Source organism: Callionymus lyra, chromosome 7 (assembly GCF_982586985.1).
Source record: "Callionymus lyra chromosome 7, fCalLyr1.hap1.1, whole genome shotgun sequence".
Taxonomy (NCBI): Eukaryota; Metazoa; Chordata; class Actinopteri; order Syngnathiformes; family Callionymidae; genus Callionymus; species Callionymus lyra.
Window position 1 is genome coordinate 19,030,521 of NC_141824.1, and position 21,102 is coordinate 19,051,622.

General features: G+C 35.6%; 2 protein-coding genes across 3 annotated transcripts; one reads left to right on the forward strand and one right to left on the reverse strand.

Annotated features, from left to right (window-relative positions):
• Positions 1–392: 392 nt before the first annotated feature.
• On the forward strand, positions 393–8,328 carry LOC148075302 (cyclin-dependent kinase-like 1). 2 transcript variants are annotated; one of them, XM_087796450.1, is made up of 11 exons: positions 393–707; positions 778–816; positions 1,021–1,210; positions 1,408–1,529; positions 2,508–2,580; positions 4,924–5,014; positions 6,148–6,348; positions 6,444–6,526; positions 6,584–6,640; positions 6,697–6,849; positions 7,681–8,328. In XM_087796450.1, the coding sequence occupies exons 3-11, from the start codon at positions 1,043–1,045 to the stop codon at positions 7,774–7,776; spliced, it is 1,044 nt and encodes a 347-aa protein (XP_087652576.1). In that variant the 5' UTR covers positions 393–707; positions 778–816; positions 1,021–1,042; the 3' UTR covers positions 7,777–8,328. The 2 variants fall into 2 exon arrangements, with proteins under 2 accessions (XP_087652576.1, XP_087652577.1); XM_087796451.1 differs by having other exon boundaries at positions 6,742–6,849.
• A 235-nt stretch (positions 8,329–8,563) lies between these two features.
• LOC148075303 (cytochrome P450 2A5-like) lies at positions 8,564–20,484 on the reverse strand. Its single transcript, XM_087796449.1, has 9 exons — positions 20,253–20,484; positions 11,771–11,933; positions 11,487–11,636; positions 11,012–11,172; positions 10,777–10,953; positions 9,682–9,823; positions 9,439–9,626; positions 9,243–9,384; positions 8,564–8,838 (listed from the first exon to the last, which is right to left on the reverse strand). The coding sequence occupies exons 1-9, from the start codon at positions 20,421–20,423 to the stop codon at positions 8,657–8,659; spliced, it is 1,476 nt and encodes a 491-aa protein (XP_087652575.1). The 5' UTR covers positions 20,424–20,484; the 3' UTR covers positions 8,564–8,656.
• Positions 20,485–21,102: the final 618 nt, after the last annotated feature.

Sequence of the window (21,102 nt, forward strand, 5' to 3'; positions counted from 1 at the left end):
TTCTCTTGAAAACGTCTTGTTTGATCTCCTGGAAATTATTATGTTTTATTAAGGTTGTAAATTATTTGATAACAGCTGGATTTTATTTTATAGATAAAAAAATGAGTTGATAACAGGGACAATTTTTTCATTGTCATGTATTTTGTAAAAGTAAAAGAATGTATGATTCGAATTAATATCTATGAAAAGTCACATCAATTTAAATAAAACCAACAATATTGGCATCAATGGAGCTATTCAGGGACAAGTTAAACCATAATAATGCAAGAATATTATAAAACAAAAAAAAGTATATATTTGATATATATTATCAAATATTGTTGAGGAAATAAATATTGAAACGAGGGGAACTATTATTTGAGTCTCGAGTTTCTAAGCGGACTTTTGTACCAGGTGTACCGTATAGATCCAAAATATCCTCTCTCTCTTTAGTTTAATTTCTTGTTTTTAATTATCAAGCTACTTAAAAAAAAGTCTAAATATTCGCACGTAGTTAACGTTCGGAAACGCCTTTGTGAATCTGCTTTGTACGTTGTTGCCTGGATGCGAGCGGGACGCCGTGGAATGAAAGGTCACAGTTCCTGTGCTGGTCAGTTATTTCACCTTCGTGTCTTCGCGAATGTGGACTAAAGTTTCAACAGTTTCAATCGGAATAGATGAATTGAACCAAAGAGAAAACATTTGAACGGAGTCTTGTCTGGCGTAAGGTACGTAAAAAAAAAAGAAGATGCACGTAAACGCAGAAGTTTTATGATTTCTTTTATTTTACATTAAAAGGTTGTCGATGACGAACTTGCAAGTGCATATACTGAGTTGGTGAGTTAATATACATTTTTATCTGACTTGAAGTTGATTCTATTTTGAATCTGATTATTGTTATTTACCACCACATTCTATGGCTGTACATGTTTAGATATCAATTGATTTAAAAATGCATGTGTATGGATTGTGTGAGTGTGTGTTGGTGCAAACATGCTAAACTATTTTATTTATATTTTACATGTCTTTTTCCCGCCTCAGGTGAGACTGGGCTGACTGCCCGATGGAGAAGTATGAAAAGCTGGCCAAGATTGGCGAGGGTTCCTACGGCGTGGTGTTCAAGTGCAGAAACAGAGACACGGGTCAGATCGTAGCCATCAAGAAGTTTGTGGAATCTGAAGACGACCCTGTCATCAAGAAGATCGCTCTGCGGGAGATTCGCATGTTGAAGGTGAGACTTTTATTTGGATGCCCATGGTCAACTTGATCTTTGACACAAAAATGAAAGGACATTATGCCAAGTTATTCTACAGTGACAAACATGAAATATAAATATATATTCACTCTTGAAAAAAAAAAAAGACTGACAAACTAGCTTGAGTCCCGACTTCCAGAAACATAAACTCTCTCTTCTCTTCCGCTGTGCAGCAGCTGAAACATGTCAACCTGGTCAACCTGCTGGAGGTCTTCAGGAGGAAAAGACGGCTCCATCTGGTCTTCGAGTTCTGCGAGCAGACCGTCCTCAACGAGCTGGACAAGCACCCCCGAGGGTGAGACTCAACGGAATCTAAACTTACATGTAGTCGAAAGAATCTAAACATATGATGAACTCTGTGTTACAGGTGTGTATTGGCAAGAACGTAGTATATGATATGTATCACAATACAGGGATAGCAATATGATATATATAGTGTAGTAGTATATTGCGATATTGTAGGATAGTGATGGTCTGATGAAGCTTCATGAAACAGTGTCATGTTGTTTAGAGGTCAGTAGGTGGCGCCATCAGTTTAAAAATGATGTGATGTTTCATTAGAACAGTCGTTCAAAACAAAAGAAAAATACTGCAGAGACCGCCATCTAGTGGACTCGGAATTTTATTCCATCTATTTAATTTGATTGAATCTATAAAACAAGTTCCAGCTGTAATAAAAAAAACAAAATTGCAACATTGTAGTATTGTTTAGTACTTCTCTGGTGTTGCAGTTTTTACATACCACAGGAGTCTTGACAAATTCTAAACTGCTTTGAATGGTTTTGAAACTAAAATATATCCAAACACCAGCTTTAAAAGCTGCTGGAGTCGACTGTATCCTCTCGATCTTAGTCATTGCAGGGATTTTGGATTTCATTCTTCCTTTAGCTGCACAGGATGTAGTGACTGCTGCTGCTGATTTCTTTTTTTTTAAACACACAAATTGCTTTTAAATTTCGACACGGTATCATGAAAAAGTTACTGTCAGATAGATTAACTGTCAGTCATAACGTCAAACCAAACCCAGGTGTGTATATTTCCTAGAACTAAAGAGTGGGCGCTGTGTTTCTTTTCGGTCGTGACCTTTTCGAATCAAACGGCAACAGTGAGCGACAATGAACGTCTCTTTCTACGTGACAAGGATCAGAAACTCAAGCTGACGATGCAAACAAAGGCAGCTCTGAGGTTACCGAGGTGACGCCAGGTCACTGGAAGGCGGCACTTCCTGCTTCATATGGCTTGAATAATATCATGGTTGCATCTTTGTCCGCAGGGTCCCGGAGGCGCAGCTGAAGAGTATAGTGTGGCAGACGCTGCAGGCCGTCAACTTCTGCCACAAACACAACGTGAGTTTCAAGTGTTTGTAACTACACTCCGCTGAAACTTAGGGATAGGCCGATTAACCATCTGGATCCACACATTTTTTGAAGGATTTGTCTATGATATGGCCTAAAAATTCAACCTCTGATTTAGAAAATAATAATATTCTGGATCTTTTCAAAAAATGTTTCAAAGAAAACGATGAATACAAATGAGAGATGAATCAAAATAAGCTTTTTATTTATATCAAAAACTTAAATTTAACACCAATTTTCTTACCTGGGATTAAACAAGGCATTAACAAAGAATGATCCCATTATTATATCTGAAGAAAAATACATTTTTCATGATTTCTAGCTTTAAATAATGCAGGTGTACATGCATGAACATGAACTTTATCTAACTCTAAATTCAATTTCTCATTAAGATTTTTCATGTCTCTGAAGTAGAAGTACCGGTATAGACTATTTTGAAAGTTGTAGTAAAAAAAAGAAAAATACTGTATGTATTACACCATCTTAAAACTTAAAACTTTCACTTTTACCTTAGACTCACACAACAAGTGTTTTCTTGTAAACCTATTTTTTAAGAAAAAAACATGTGTACATTGCGCAATGACCCCATGGTCAATTAAAACTTTATTGACACTACAGAGTCAAGGCGGTGATGTTTGTGAAGGTCCTGCATCTGGTAGTCGAACCTATTTTTTTGTCACAACTGACAATTAAGCGATTTTACGTCCACAGATACTGTTTTAGTTTGTAAATTCAGTGAGCAAGCTTTTGATTTTTCATCACTCATTTTCCTCCTTGAATGATCCCACTTATTTCGCAATGGAATTTTCCTAAGGGATCAATAAATCATGATCAACATCACTCGATATATGTGACTTAATCTTGACTAACAACGCAGGCATGGCAGGGTTTTTTTCGCCATCTGACCAATAGATAAAATGCAAATCCAACAGAGGACAAAATCGTTTTTAGCTTAAATAGGTACGTACTTGGCCAGTGTGCAAATGTTCGACAGATAGTACTGTCTAGAATCTACCAATGTTGCTACACACTTACTGGAAATGACTCAACAGCTTCTTCTACTACTTTTCAACACAGAACTTCATTGTGTTATTATTATTGTTGTGTTGCTTTGTGCTAAAATTAGTGTTTTCTTCAGACATTCATCTGCTCCGAAGACGCGTCGGCAGTGATGTAGCTTCCGTTTAAGCGTCATCTACGTCACTAAGATGTCGGTCGCTGAGGGTGGAAAGTGTCCATCGATCCACACTCAATTTTTTAGTGCTCATTGCGCACTACATTTTCTCAGACTGCCTAACACTGTCTAACTTCCAACAATCAGCTGGACCTTCAAAAACCACTGTGACAGTGTAGTGTCAATTCAATTGTAAATTCATTCTTCATTCCTTTCCTACCTTCATGAAAATACCAGTGAAGTGAAAAATACTGCTTTTAATCAAAATGTTTTTTTTTAGTAAATCAACACACTTTGTAAATATATTTAACTGTAATTGTCTTGAGCAGGTGGAGAGCTATGCAAACAGCTGTTCAGTATGGAGAGTTTCGTATGTAATTCTGGATGATATCAAACTATCTCTGTTAGGATGTTTAAAAAATGACTGACATCTTTTTAATGTAATCACGATTATGAAATATTCACTGATACAAATTATGTCAAAAGAATAATATTGTAAGTAAAGATTATTCAAACCCCAAAACAGGCAGCGGCACGAAGGACTGTGTGGAACATACAGTACGCTGTCCACGGCTGTAGACACATCGTCATAAATTTTATGACATAAGAATCCTGAGACTCTCTGAGTCATTATAGATCATATGGTTCATATCTCACCAGCATTGTGAGGTTTCCTCTGAAGAGCTTTTATTAGCTCTTCTGTAAATCACTCATGTAAGCAGCAGGTCGAACTCAGGTCACATGATGCAACAAAATATTATCAAACATGCAAAGTTTAGTTACATAACAAACCTCTAAAATAAGTTAAAGTTTACTCCTGGCACTCCGGTTTCCTCCCACAGTCCAAAAACATACAGAGGTTTATTGGGAACTTGGGGAAATTGTCCGTAGGTATAAGTGAGTGTGTAAACGGTTGTATGTCTTAGAAAGCCCTGCGACAGACTGGCGTCCTTTCCAGGGTGTCCCCCGCCTCCACCAGAAGAAACTAGGATAGGCTCCAGCTCCAAATTCGTCTCTGATTCTGAAATGTTTCCGCGGGTCAACAATCATCTGTAGATCATTTGCAGAAAAACTTGAGCCCCTGTTTTCACCCCGACACGTTTGTTTCTAATCTGGCTCCATTGTGTGGCCTAATCCTGATCCCGGACTCTTTGTTTCAGTGCATCCACCGTGACGTGAAGCCCGAGAACATCCTCCTCAACAAAACCGGAGTCATCAAGCTCTGCGACTTCGGCTTCGCCCGCATTCTGAGTAGGTGATGCGAGCAGTTACCTGCATTTAGTCTGGGAAGTTTCTCTCATGGTTAATTCAGCGCCCAGATCTGCGGCGGCCTCCTGCTCACTTTCAGACGGTTAGCGACTCTGCGAGGTTCTCCGTTTCCCCGACTCGTGTTCCAGTCTCCTCTTACTATACATTAACATGAGGACACTCAGGAGGACGTGTAATCCCCTTCAGACCTGCTCGTGTCACTTAGAGCCACCGAGTCAGTCACCAAGATGCTTCTACTTTCAGTTTGGTGCCGATTATTCCAGGATTCAAGGATTATTTTAATGTCATTCTAATTACTAGGATGTAATAAAAAATAATGTAATAGCAACAAAAAAAACAACAACATAACATGGCAATGTAGAAATTACATGTAAATAATTAATTAATAATAAAAGAAAACTAAATACATTCAATTTATTAATAATCGATTTTAAGATCTTTATGTTGTCAAAATGATCCACATTTTAGAAAAAGTGATTCATTATTATTTAAATTATTAGTTGTGAATGACTTTTCTCAAAAACGTTGGTGGACCACTAGGGGGCGTCCGGATGTCCATCTTGAAGAGACATGTAGAAATCTGTCTGAATGCTAACCTTTTATTATTTTACTATTCTTACTATTATTTTGTTATAATTTCTTTGTCCTTCTTTTATCGCCCTCAAAATAAGGGAATACTAGATAATATGGTTTGATAAACGGTTAATAAAATACAATAAATTTACAATTTGAAATATTTAGCCGTGTTTTATAATCTCAGGACATAATTATACTTGATTAAACATTTTTATTTTAATTATTTTCTTCAATCATATTTTGGCTCTTTCCACCTTTCTTCTGTCCTTTTGGCCCTTCACAACAGTCACACTTTATAATGGGGCCCCTGGGGAAATGAAACAATGATCCAAGGAAACTCGTCATGGCAGACTTGTTTCAAAACCCAAACCTAGATGGTGGTATATGAACTATTTTCCTTTGTTTTGAACAACTGTTCTAATGAATCATCACATCATTTTTTAACTGATGGCGCCACCTACTGACCTCTAAACAACATGACACTGCTTCATGAAGCTTCATCAGTCCATCACTATTTTCTGCATATTTTTTTTTCCCAGCCGGACCGGAGGACGACTACACCGACTACGTAGCGACCCGCTGGTATCGATCCCCCGAGCTGCTGGTCGGGGACACTCAGTACGGACCCCCAGTGGACGTCTGGGCGCTCGGCTGTGTCTTCGCCGAGCTGCTGAACGGAAACCCGCTCTGGCCTGGGAAGTCTGACGTTGACCAGCTGTATCTCATCCGGAAAACCTTAGGTGCCACTAATGCGCTTAATTTATAAATCTATATTTGTACACCGACCATTTAAAAACTCACAAATCGTGACCTTTCGTCTTGTTTCTGACCACAGGGGACCTGATTCCTCGTCATCAGCAGGTTTTCCGCTCCAACGTCTTCTTCAGTGGCGTCAGCATCCCGGAGCCGGAGACCACGGTGCGTACCAGAACCTTCAAGACTCTGAGCAAAACCATTAACTTTGACTTCTAACAGGAGCCGCTGGAGAAACGCTTCTACGGCGCCTCCGCTCACGCTTTGCAGGTGATGAAGGTGAGTACACTCGAGTCGTCGCCGATGAAATGTTGAATGTGGTTCGGTGCGTCTAGTCGTGTCTGGTGATGGATCCGTCTCTGCGACTGTCCTGCGAGGAGCTGCTGGAGCTGCCGTACTTCCAGGAGGAGTCGGGGATCAACTGGGGCCGCGATGGCGAGCGTCTAGGCCGGAGGCACGAGCGAGGGTCCAGGCGGCGACACGCCGGGGTCAGTATCTTCCTCTAAGCACCCCATAATAACATAGCTACATATTAGGGATGCACCTAATTTTTTTCCACCACAAATTGTTTGTTGAAAATGTCCTAAAAGTGAATTATCAGCTTTAGATTACAAATACTTTTATTACCGAAAATAACAGCTGATGTTGTGATGATGCAGAATCTAACTTTGACTTCACTGTTACACACAAATGATGCTGGGATTGCTAAGGTGCGTTCAAGAGCGTAGGATATATTTTAATAAACGCTTTATCTGACTGTTATTTACAAACCAACACACAGAAAACACATGATTATTTAATTTTTCTGCTAATTGTTTTAATTATATATATATATATATATATTAATGAGTCAAATAGCTTTAAATATTTATTACTATTATTTTACATTAGACAAATTTGTACATTGTTGAAATGTCACGGCCAGATAAATATTTTCATAATTTTGTAAAGCAATACCTTTATATTGGTGAGGTAAGGACACAATAATAGCCATAAATGGAAAGGTACCAATGATTTGCACAAAATATATATTTCTGTGTTTCAGTTTTTGGTTCTACTTCTTGGTACTTCGCACCATTCGTAGAACCTGAAGTTATGAATAGAAACTCAGGGGTTTTCAGCCAAACATTTTTATTTCTGAGCATCCCAACAATTTTATTGCAACAGAGCGTAAAACTCTGACCAGTTTGTACCAAGTCATCCTCTCGCTGCATTTTGCATTAACATATATTTTAGGTGGTCATAATGTTACCGTAGACTAGGTTTATCATTCACTAATGTTCAAGTATTTGACCACGCCCCCCTCTTTCCACCCCCAGGCTCAGTATCTCCCCCAATTGCCACACAGCAACATCTCACCTGCTCCGGACATGAAGAAGCAGGTGAAGCACAAATATCACCTGCCCAACATCTGAGCACACACACCCACACACACACACACACACACCTGGAATACATCATTCCTTCAGGTGTCTTTGTCCTTCATGAGTGAATTCAAATAAATAAATAAACTGATAGATGTGCCGCCAACATTGACCTCGTGTGGGTGACTCTGTATGAGTAGATTTCTTCCAAACTAACTGTATTGTCGTTTAAACGTCTCCCTGGTGGATTGGCTTCATAAATAAACTAAACGCGACGGAAGTTTCGCGTGACAGAGGCTCAAATGGTGAAGCTACTTTAGAGTACGTCAACGTGGATCGATAACTCGCTGAAATGTTCATCAGCAAACTGACAGTTTGACTGATCACTTGACCCACAAACGCCTCATATTACAGACCTGTCACTGAAGCCTGTTTTTCCAATCTTAAAATGACCGGTTACATTTAGCATCTAAAACTTGTTTTTTATTGACACTTATTCACAACAAATGAAGAAGAATCTATCGAAAAGTCAGGATTATTGTCATGACATCAAAATAAATTAATTGTAATTATTTATTATTTTTAATCCAAAATGTTTGGCATGTTTTGTATCTATCTGACATGAATTTCATTATTTATACACAACGAGGAACTCATCCATATCAGACTTTATTAGGGATCCATACATTTTTCTCTGTTGTTTTCTTGCCCCAATTTATAATCAATATCTTTCTTATACATTTGTTTATTAGCGTATTTGAATGAAAACTGTTTTACATGCAAACTTTTCTCATAATTTGTGCTAAGATATTGAGATAATCCTGAGCGTCACCAAACGTCATTTTTCCATAATAACTGGTTGGATTATTATGTTATTTTATTGTTTATTTTCAACACTTTTAAACATTTTGACGCTGAAGTCTTGACGCCATCAGCGGGGCGTTGCTACGACCTGGTAGGTGCGCGGCAGGCTGATGAAGCTGCTGTTTTTGGGCGACAGGTCGACGCCGTCGGGTCCATCCGAGCAGGAGAAGGTGAAACTCTGCAGCAGCGTCACCATGAAGAGGAAAAGCTCCATTCGAGCCAGAGACTCGCCCACGCACGACCTTTTACCTGTGACGGCAAACAACTCTGAGATTTATTTGACTTTTCCTGGAACAACTTTTTACTATATTGCTTAAAATCACAGTCACACCTCGAAACAAGAACACTCATAGGTTGCTCGAACAGAGAAACAAAAAATGTGTGTCACTCGAAGAACATACAGTTACGTGAAATCCTTTGTGAAGTTCTGATGAAGCTTCATGAAGCAGTGTCATTATTGTCAGAGTCCACTAGATGGCGGTCTCTCCACTATTTTCCTTTGTTTTGAACAACTGTTCTAATGAAACATCACATAATTTTTAAACTGATGGCACCACCTGCTGACCTCTAAACAACATGACACTGTTTCATGAAGCTTCATCAGACCATCACTAAATCCACTCAAGTCATCTGGAAAAGACGAGTCGGTTTACCGGCAGAAAAGGGCAGGAAGGCTAGATTGTTCTTGAAGTTTCCATTGTGGTCCAGGAAGTGTTGAGGGTTGAAGTCCAGCGGCGTCTCCCAATTCTCTTCGCCCTTCAGCAGCGAGTGCAGCAGCCCTATAACCACGGTGCCCTGAAGAGACCCAGGATGTGAGCTAGCTACGAGTCGCTTTCATAGGTGACGTACCTTCGGGATGTTGAACCCTCTGAAGGAAACGTCTTTGAGGGTGTAGCGAGGAGCCCCGATCGGGGTGATGTCCATCATTCGCTGGATCTCGTGGATGACGGCGTCGGTGAAGGGGAGGGACTTCCTGTCCTCCATGAAAGGAGGGCGCTGCTGTCCGATCACAGAGTCGATCTCCTGCTGCATTTGCTCTGCACGGACATGGGGGTCACCATACGAGCCACGCCCTCGCAGCTGCCGACTCACCTTGAACCCGGGGGTGTTTGACGAGGAGGTTGAGGGCGTATCTGATGGTGGAGCTGGTGGTTTCTGTTCCCGCCATGAAAAGATTCAAGACCGTCCCCACCAGATTTTTGAGGTAGAACTCTGAGGAGGGGTCCTTCTTCTCCTGGAGGTTCACAGTACATAAGTCTTTTAAGTATTAGCTTTTATATTATTAAAACATCGCATGATACATATATTAAAAAAAGAAAGTTGTTTTTTTTTTTTTCATGAAATATATATACAATTAAATTAAAAATGTAGAGTGTATGATGGGACACTGCTGTTTTAAAACTTCTGTTGTCGCACCATAAAACAATTTAAAATCAAATAACAGCAATTATGGATTAATTCCATAATAGAAATATAAAAGGTATACAAATTACATTAATATCTTATTTATATACATTTTATTTGATTATGAATCATCCTGTAATGATTATATAAAGATAATTGACTTGGTTATTCATTTTCTGAAACTTATATTTCCTTTTATTTATTTTAATGGAGAAGAAATGACAAATAAAAAGTAAATTAAATCCCAGAATTTGAAATGACTAGTTATTAATCAAATATATAAATGAGTATTATTAAATAGTAGTTTTACTTAGATTTGGGTCCAAAATTATTTTGGATTTACTGTCATTTGTTGTTGTTCTGGTTGAACCCTTTTATGGCTTTAACTCTATACCGTTTTTTGTTTGTTTGTTTTTATGGTCATCCATTTGTTTTCTTGAATTGCTTTTGTCTTTTTTTCATGACTAGTTATTAAGATCTTTTTTTTAGCTGCTGTGTTGGACTTGAAACAATCCTGAACTGAGACTAAACTAATATTTATATTTGATTTGAAACAACAATGAAAAACTCAAGTGAAACACTGACTGACAAAGCTCTATCTTTGACTGACTCCCTCTCAGTGAACTCATCGTTGCTTCTGCGTACCCATGAAAAGGAAAAAGAAAAGAAAGAAAAGAGAAAAAAAATATTTAAACAAAGATCTATTAACCAGTTATATGTACAGTTGAACTAGTAATACAATTGTTTGATTGTTGATGAAGTCACAGGTCTACTCTAACGCACCTGGTTGAGTCTGATGAGGAAGCAGTCGATGTAGTCCCGAGGTGAGGCCGGGTCCAGGGTGTCCTGGTGCTCCTGGATCTTGGTCATGATGAACGCCTTCAGGTCCAGGACCCGGTTGAAGACGGTGTGATGATAACCCGGGACGAGCTCCATCAGCCGAGGGAAGATGTTGTACATCTGCGGCGGAGACGGGTCACGAGACGATACGTGGGGAGATGGAACGGTGATTCCTCACCTGTCCTCTGGGGGTGCTCATGAACTTCAGGGCCTCTGAGACGATCTGCAGCAGGTGCAGGAAGTGCTGGTCCTGGTACTCGAACCGTTGACCAAACACCAGGCAGCAGATGACGTTGGACACGGAGCAGCTCAGGAAGTAGGTGGGGTCAAAGGGCGTTGCTGCAGCAACAGGATCTTAACTACATGCATGCATGCAGGCTATAACATTATGACCACCTAAGCAAAGTCTGTAGATATTAAATATCTGGTGGGTTGAGCATGATTTTATAATTTGGATAGTTTAACTTGTAATTCAATTTAACTATTTTCCTTTGTTTTGAACAACTGTTCTAATGAAACATCATTTTTAAACTGATGGCGCCACCTACTGACCTCTAAACAACATGACACTGCTTCATGAAGCTTCATCAGACCATCTGGATTTCACAGTGAAGAGGAAAAAGTTTGAAGATATTGATCATAAAGTCACTCACATTGTGTAGTTTTTATCCGGGCCACCAGGTGTCGGCTCTCCTCCTGGATCCACTCCTCCATCCCCTTCCGTCCCATTCCAAAGTCTCGGAGCGTCGTCAGGGTGAAGCGCCTGAGCTGCCGCCAGCGTTCTCCGTTGCTGACCACCAAACCTTCGACCAACAAAACCCATTAAAGAAAGCGAACGTGCGACTGAGCTGAGCCAGAAGGCAAACTCCTCAACTTTATGTGACTCCAAGAAGCTCCATGAAAAGGGAAAGTAAGACCGTCAGATGAGGTACTTTACCATATCCTTGTGTCACCTTGATCAGGAAAGGAATCGGTGCTCGGCCTAAATAGTCTTCCGCCTGATCCACCAGAGCCTCCTTCACAGCCTTGTAGCCAACCAGGACCACGACCCTCTGAGGACCCAGGTACAGGGTCATCACCGGTCCATATCGCTGACTCAGCTGATGGAAAACAGACTTTTTAAAAACCTGAGGTCAAACGTGGAAGGTTGATGGCGTCCTCTGTTCTTAAAGTGATGAGGATCAGCACCTCCAAGTGATGTCTTATGAAGCTTTATGAAGCAGTTTCATTATTTTCAGAGTCCACTAGATGGCAGTCTCTGCACTATTTTCCTTTGTTTTGAACAACTGTTCTAATAAAACATCACATCATTTATAAACTGATGGCTCCACCTACTGACCTCTAAACAACATGACACTGCTTCATGAAGCTTCATCAACACATCACTATCAACCAGACATCTCATAACGCTGCTGGGAGGAAGCCATTGGGCAGACCCAGGAGGTTTAAAATCGAATAAAATGAATATTCAATTTCAGTAATGCATCTGAAAAGCTTTACTTTGTATTTTAGATAAGATAAGTTGTTTTTTCAATCAGGTTTTTAGTCTTAAACATTTTTGATAGTATCAGTTGTAAGTGTGACACTGTTTTACATTTTATTTTCTCATTTACAATGTGCATCAAATTAAATAATAAAAACGTATTTAATGGGGTCTTTGACTTAAGTAAAGTTGGCTTGATATTGGCAGATTCGATCTTTGCGCGTTAATAACTCGGGAACGCTAAGGTGTTGAATCACAAATGTTACCTTTTTCAAATCCCAGTCACCTGCTGTATTGACTACAAGCGCGTTTGAACCTTAATATCTCGTCATATTGTCCTGAGAAAATACACGGATCTCTATGCAGGCGGCAAGTGAGACGGCGTATAAGGGACCGTCCTCCAATAGACGAACACCGAAAAAGGGTTGACTTCATTGAATTCCCGTCTTTATAACTCTTTACTTTAAGTTTTTATGGTCACCATGTTCATGTGACTAAAGAAGGGCCTCCATATATATGTTACCACGATCATTCGTTTTTTACATTTCTTTTCAAAATCACTATTTTTGTGCAATATTTCACATACATTTTGTAATAGCTTTGTAATTACAATTGTGATGGTCACCAAATACATGTCACTTATGAAGTACCTTCATATCAAGTTACTACACCCATTAGTTTTTTATTTTCTTCTTGAAATTTTCAAAATCACCTTTTTTGTGCAATATTTCACATACATTTTGTAATAGGTTTGTAATTACAATTGTGATGGTCACCAAATTCATGTCAATTATGAAGTACCTTCATGTCAAGTTACTACACTCATTAGTTTTTTTTAAAGTTTTTCTTAAAATTTTCAAAATCGCTATTTTTGTGCAATATTTCACATACATTTTGTAATATGTTTGTAATTATGACTCTGATGGTCACAAAATTCATGTCACTTGTGTAGTACTTTTATATCAAGTTACTACACCCATTGTTTTTTTAATTTCTTCTTGAAATTTTAAATATGACCATTTCTGTCTAATATTTCACATACATTTTGTAATAGCTTTGTAATTAGAATTCTGATGGTCACCAAATTCATGTCACTTATGAAGTACCTTCATATAAAGTTACTACACCCATTCGTTTTTTTTAACTTCTTCTTGAAATTTTCAAAATCACCTTTTTTGTGCAATATTTCACATACATTTTGTAATAGCTTTGTAATTACAACTCTGATGGTCACCAGATTCATGTCACTTGTGTAGTACCTTCATATAAAGTTACTACACTCATTTGTTTTTTTAATTTCTTCTTGAAATTTTCAAAATCACCTTTTTTGTGCAATATTTCACGTACATTTTTTAATAGGTTTGTAATTACAATTGCCATGGTCACCAAATTCATGTCACTTATGAAGTACCTTCATATCAAGTTACTACACCCCATACTTTTTTAAATTTCTTCTTGAAATTTTAAATATGACCATTTCTGTCTATTATTACACATACATTTTTCTAATTGCTTTGTAATTACAACTCTGATGGTCACCAAATTCATGTCACTTATGAAGTACCTTCATATCAAGTTACTACACTCATTAGTTTTTTTAATTTCTTCTTGAAATTTTCAAAATCACCTTTTTTGTGCAATATTTCACATACATTTTGTAATAGCTTTGTAATTACAACTCTGATGGTCACCAAATTCATGTCACTTGTGTAGTACCTTCATATCAAGTTACTACACCCATTAGTTTTTTTAATTTCTTCTTGAAATTATAAATATGACCATTTCTGTCTAATATTTCACATACATTTTGTAATAGCTTTGTAATTAGAATTCTGATGGTCACCAAATTCATGTCACTTATGAAGTACCTTCATATAAAGTTACTACACCCATTCGTTTTTTTTAACTTCTTCTTGAAATTTTCAAAATCACCTTTTTTGTGCAATATTTCACATACATTTTGTAATAGCTTTGTAATTACAACTCTGATGGTCACCAGATTCATGTCACTTGTGTAGTACCTTCATATAAAGTTACTACACTCATTTTTTTTTTTAATTTCTTCTTGAAATTTTCAAAATCACCTTTTTTGTGCAATATTTCACGTACATTTTTTAATAGGTTTGTAATTACAATTGCCATGGTCACCAAATTCATGTCACTTATGAAGTACCTTCATATCAAGTTACTACACCCCATACTTTTTTAAATTTCTTCTTGAAATTTTAAATATGACCATTTCTGTCTATTATTACACATACATTTTTCTAATTGCTTTGTAATTACAACTCTGATGGTCACCAAATTCATGTCACTTATGAAGTACCTTCATATCAAGTTACTACACTCATTAGTTTTTTTAATTTCTTCTTGAAATTTTCAAAATCACCTTTTTTGTGCAATATTTCACATACATTTTGTAATAGCTTTGTAATTACAACTCTGATGGTCACCAAATTCATGTCACTTGTGTAGTACCTTCATATCAAGTTACTACACCCATTAGTTTTTTTAATTTCTTCTTGAAATTATAAATATGACCATTTCTGTGCAATATTTCAGATACATTTTTAATAGCTTTGTAATTACAATTGTGATGGTCACCAAATTCATGTCACTTATGAAGTAACTTCATATCAAGTTACTACACCCATTAGTTTTTTTAATTTCTTCTTCAAATTTTCAAAATCACTTTTTTTTGTGAAATATTTCACATACATTGTGTAATAGCTTTGTAATTACAACTCTGATGGTCACCAAATACATGTCACTTATGAAGTACCTTCATATCAAGTTACTACACTCATTCGTTTTTTTTTAAGTTTTTCTTAAAGTTTTCAAAATCGCTATTTTTGTGCAATATTTCACATACATTTTGTAATATGTTTGTAATTATGACTCTGATGGTCACCAAATTCATGTCACTTATGTAGTACCTTCATATCAAGTTACTACACCCATTAGTTTTTTTTAACTTCTTCTTGAAATTTTCAAAATCACCTTTTTTGTGCAATATTTCACATACATTTTGTAATAGCTTTGTAATTACAACTCTGATGGTCACCAGATTCATGTCACTTGTGTAGTACCTTCATATAAAGTTACTACACTCATTTGTTTTTTTAATTTCTTCTTGAAATTTTCAAAATCACCTTTTTTGTGCAATATTTCACGTACATTTTTTAATAGGTTTGTAATTACAATTGTCATGGTCACCAAATTCATGTCACTTATGAAGTACCTTCATATCAAGTTACTACACCCAATACTTTTTTAAATTTCTTCTTGAAATTTTAAATATGACCATTTCTGTCTATTATTACACATACATTTTTCTAATTGCTTTGTAATTAGAACTCTGATGGTCACCAAATTCATGTCACTTATGAAGTACCTTCATATCAAGTTACTACACTCATTAGTTTTTTTTATTTCTTCTTGAAATTTTCAAAATCACCTTTTTTGTGCAATATTTCACATACATTTTTTAATAGCTTTGTAATTACAATTGTGATGGTCACCAAATTCATGTCACTTATGAAGTACCTTCATATCAAGTTACTACACTCATTAGTTTTTTAAATTTCTTCTTGAAATTTTCAAAATCACCTTTTTTGTGCAATATTTCACATACATTTTGTAATAGCTTTGTAATTACAACTCTGATGGTCACCAAATTCATGTCACTTGTGTAGTACCTTCATATCAAGTTACTACACCCATTAGTTTTTTAATTTCTTCTTGAAATTATAAATATGACCATTTCTGTGCAATATTTCAGATACATTTTTAATAGCTTTGTAATTACAATTGTGATGGTCACCAAATTCATGTCACTTATGAAGTAACTTCATATCAAGTTACTACACTCATTAGTTTTTTTAATTTCTTCTTCAAATTTTCAAAATCACTTTTTTTTGTGAAATATTTCACATACATTGTGTAATAGCTTTGTAATTACAACTCTGATGGTCACCAAATACATGTCACTTATGAAGTACCTTCATATCAAGTTACTACAGTCATTCGTTTTTTTTTAGTTTTTCTTAAAATTTTCAAAATCGCTATTTTTGTGCAATATTTCACATACATTTTGTAATAGGTTTGTAATTACAACTCTGATGGTCACCAAATTCATGTCACTTATGAAGTACCTTCATATCAAGTTACTACACCCATTAGTTTTTTTAATTTCTTCTTGAAATTTTAAATATCACTTTTTTTGTGAAATATTTCACATACATTGTGTAATAGCTTTGTAATTACAACTCTGATGGTCGCCAAATTCATGTAACTTATGAAGTACCTTCATATCAAGTTACTACATTTATTAGTTTTTTTAATTTTCCTCTAAATTATTTTAAATCACTATTTTCACGCAATATTTCAAATACATTTTGTAATAGCTTTGTAATTACAACTCTGATGGTCACCAAATTCATGTCACTTATGAAGTAACTTCATATCAAGTTACTACACTCATTAGTTTTTTTAATTTCTTCTTCAAATTTTCAAAATCACTTTTTTTGTGAAATATTTCACATACATTGTGTAATAGCTTTGTAATTACAACTCTGATGGTCGCCAAATTCATGTAACTTATGAAGTACCTTCATATCAAGTTACTACATTTATTAGTTTTTTTAATTTTCCTCTAAATTCTTTTAAATCACTATTTTCACGCAATATTTCAAATATATTTTGTAATAGCTTTGTAATTACAACTCTGATGGTCACCAAATACATGTCACTTATGAAGTACCTTCATATCAAGTTACTACACCCATTAGTTTTTTTAATTTCTTCTTGAAATTATAAATATGACCATTTCTGTGCAATATTTCAGATACATTTTTAATAGCTTTGTAATTACAATTGTGATGGTCACCAAATTCATGTCACTTATGAAGTAACTTCATATCAAGTTACTACACTCATTAGTTTTTTTAATTTCTTCTTCAAATTTTCAAAATCACTTTTTTTGTGAAATATTTCACATACATTGTGTAATAGCTTTGTAATTACAACTCTGATGGTCACCAAATACATGTCACTTATGAAGTACCTTCATGTCAAGTTACTACACTCATTCGTTTTTTTTTAGTTTTTCTTAAAATTTTCAAAATCGCTATTTTTGTGAAATATTTCACATACATTGTGTAATAGCTTTGTAATTACAACTCTGATGGTCACCAAATTCATGTCACTTATGAAGTACCTTCATATCAAGTTACTACACCCATTAGTTTTTTTAATTTCTTCTTGAAATTTTAAATATGACCATTTCTGTCTATTATTACACATACATTTTTCTAATTGCTTTGTAATTACAACTCTGATGGTCACCAAATTCATGTCACTTATGAAGTACCTTCATATCAAGTTACTACACCCATTAGTTTTTTTAATTTCTTCTTGAAATTTTAAATATGACCATTTCTGTCTATTATTACACATACATTTTTCTAATTGCTTTGTAATTACAACTCTGATGGTCACCAAATTCATGTCACTTATGAAGTACCTTCATATCAAGTTACTACACCCATTAGTTTTTTTAATTTCTTCTTGAAATTTTAAATATGACCATTTCTGTCTATTATTACACATACATTTTTCTAATTGCTTTGTAATTACAACTCTGATGGTCACCAAATTCATGTCACTTATGAAGTACCTTCATATCAAGTTACTACACCCATTAGTTTTTTTAATTTCTTCTTGAAATTTTAAATATGACCATTTCTGTCTATTATTACACATACATTTTTCTAATTGCTTTGTAATTACAACTCTGATGGTCACCAAATTCATGTCACTTATGAAGTACCTTCATATCAAGTTACTACACCCATTAGTTTTTTTAATTTCTTCTTGAAATTTTCAAAATCACTTTTTTTGTGAAATATTTCACATACATTTTGTAATAGCTTTGTAATTACAACTCTGATGGTCGCCAAATTCATGTAACTTATGGAGTACCTTTCATATCAAGTTACTACATTTATTAGTTTTTTTAATTTTCCTCTAAATTATTTTAAATCACTATTTTCACGCAATATTTCAAATATATTTTGTAATAGCTTTGTAATTACAACTCTGATGGTCACCAAATACATGTCACTTATGAAGTACCTTCATATCAAGTTACTACACTCATTAGTTTTTCAAATTTTCCTCTAAATTCTTTGAAATCACAATTTTTGTGCAATATTTCACATACATTTTGTAATAGCTTTGTAATTACAACTCTGATGGTCGCCAAATTCATGTCAGTTATTGAGTACCTTCATATCAAGTTACTGCATGTATTAGTTTTTTCAATTTTTCTCTAAATTCTTTTAAATCACTTTTTTCCCGCAATATTTCAAATACATTTTGTAATAGGTTTGTAATTACAATTGTGATGGTCACCAAATTCATGTCTTGATATGAAGGTACTTCATAAGTGACATGAATCTGGTGACCACCACAATTGTAATAACAAAATGTATATGAAATATTGCACAAAAATAGTGATTTTGAAAATTTCAAGAAGAATTAAAAAAAACGAATGAGTGTAGTAACTTGATATGAAGGTACTACATAAGTGACATGAATTTGGTGACCATCACAATTGTAATAACAAAGCTAATACAAAATGTATGTGAAATATTGCACAAAAACAGTAATTTTGAAAATGTCAAGAAGAAATTAAAAAAACTAATGAGTGTAGTAACTTGATATGAAGGTACTTCATAGGTGACATGAATTTGGTGACCATCAGTGTTGTAATTACAAAGCTATTACAAAAATATATGTGAAATATTGCACAAAAATAGTGATTTTGAAAATTTCAAGAAGAAATTCAAAAAACTAATGAGTGTAGTAACTTGATATGAAGGTACTTCATAAGTGACATGAATCTGGTGACCACCACAATTGTAATAACAAAATGTATATGAAATATTGCACAAAAATAGTGATTTTGAAAATTTCAAGAAGAATTAAAAAAAACGAATGAGTGTAGTAACTTGATATGAAGGTACTCCATAAGTGACATGAATTTGGTGACCATCACAATTGTAATAACAAAGCTATTACAAAATGTATGTGAAATATTGCACAAAAACAGTACTTTTGAAAATTTCAAGAAATTAAAAAAAATAGTGAGTGTAGTAACTTCATATGAAGGTACTACATAAGTCACATGAATTTGGTGACCATTACAATTGTAATTACAAAGCTATTAAAAAATGTATGTGAAATATTGCACAGAAATGGTCATATTTATTATTTCAAGAAGAAATTTAAAAAAACTAATGGGTGTAGTAACTTGATATGAAGGTACTTCATAAGTGACATGAATTTGGTGACCATCACAATTGTAATTACAAAGCTATTACAAAATATATGTGAAATATTGCGTGAAAATAGTGATTTAAAAGAATTTAGAGGAAAATTTGAAAAAATAATGAGTTTAGTAACTTGATATGAAGGTACTTCATAAGTGACATGAATTTGGTGACCATCAGAGTTGTAATTGAAAGAAAGTCTGCTGGTTAAAATCGGACAATATTTTTCAACACTCAATTTTTGTCAGTGTAAGTAATTTGTAGACGGTCCCTCATAGGATGTCGCGCCTGCAGAGGCTCTTTCACGCTTTTATTACTATTTTTGCTGTTTACGTGCGATCAACACATTTGTTCTTCAAACATGAGGGTGTAGTACATAGCTAGTGTAACAGTGATCAAAATACATCGGGCTTTGTTATATTTAATAACTCGTATAAAGAGGTATTAGAGCGCAAAGATCGAATCTGTCAATATCGAGCCAACTTTATTTAAGTGCGTTACTATTTGTGCACTGGGATTTGTCCTGGATTAAACATTTTCCTCTTCAAGCACGATTTAAGATGCAAGTTAAATTTACGGACAGAGAGAGAAGAGAATCTGACCTCAACCAAACTTTTGAAAGGAGCGTTCTTGTCCAGCTGCAGCAGGTTTCCGATCAGTGGAAGTCCAGGAGGTCCAGGAGGCAAGTTGAGATTTCTGCGGGTTTTCAGCGTGAAGAGCCACAGGAGGCTCAGGAACAGAAGCACCAGAACGAGTCCGGCAGAGAACTCCATAGTCCAGAGAAGACTGCGCAGAGTGCGTAGACCCAAAAGAAGTTCGCGGATTGTGTAACTGTTTGTGTTTTGATCGCGTGTCAACCTCAGTCTGTGCAAAGGGTAAAGTTTCCTCCAAAATATTGCTGCCAGCAAAGCGACTTTTTTCCGTTTCACTATTCACACTGACTACAACCAATTTTTCAATCTTTACTCTCACTTCCGACTAAATATCATACTTGGTTTTGTGTAAGAACTGTTATCTATTTTAATGAGGACTTGCACAACTTGGCACAACATGCCTTTTGTCAGCAATGTTTTTTTTAAATTTAGTATATTTTATATCTTCTCATATTATTATTATTTTTAATTGATGTTTGATCATGGGCTGCTGCTTAAGATCTCTCATTGAAAAAGGGGGGCATGAGAGAATCTTTAAAAGGTCCGTGAAGGTTCTCATTCATCCAGGTCATGGTTAACCAAGAGGTTCAAAAGTGAGTAGCTGAAAGGTTATGCCTTAAAGCCCCCACTTCTGTTGAGATAAGGTTTTATGTAGCCTGTCCTGGCCGTCGGAGGTGGCTCTCCTGTGTTGACCGATACGCCCCTAACCCCAGCCCATTTGGAGAGTTCAGCAAATATATACAAATGTATTGTATTTTTTAACCAACTTTTCTCAATTGTTTTAGCTAATTTTATGAGA

Bases quoted from the DNA above. Each gene is read 5' to 3' on its own strand.
- LOC148075302 (XM_087796450.1), top strand. From the start codon at position 1,043: ATGGAGAAGTATGAAAAGCTGGCCAAGATTGGCGAGGGTTCCTACGGC. The intron at 6,349-6,443 runs GTGCCACTAATG...TTCTGACCACAG, and splicing joins TCTCATCCGGAAAACCTTAG to GGGACCTGATTCCTCGTCAT. The intron at 6,641-6,696 runs GTGAGTACACTC...CGGTGCGTCTAG, and splicing joins ACGCTTTGCAGGTGATGAAG to TCGTGTCTGGTGATGGATCC.
- LOC148075303 (XM_087796449.1), bottom strand. From the start codon at position 20,423: ATGGAGTTCTCTGCCGGACTCGTTCTGGTGCTTCTGTTCCTGAGCCTC. The intron at 10,954-11,011 runs GTGAGGAATCAC...TCTCCGCCGCAG, and splicing joins TGAGCACCCCCAGAGGACAG to ATGTACAACATCTTCCCTCG. The intron at 8,839-9,242 runs GTAAACCGACTC...TTGCCGTCACAG, and splicing joins CTTCCTGCCCTTTTCTGCCG to GTAAAAGGTCGTGCGTGGGC.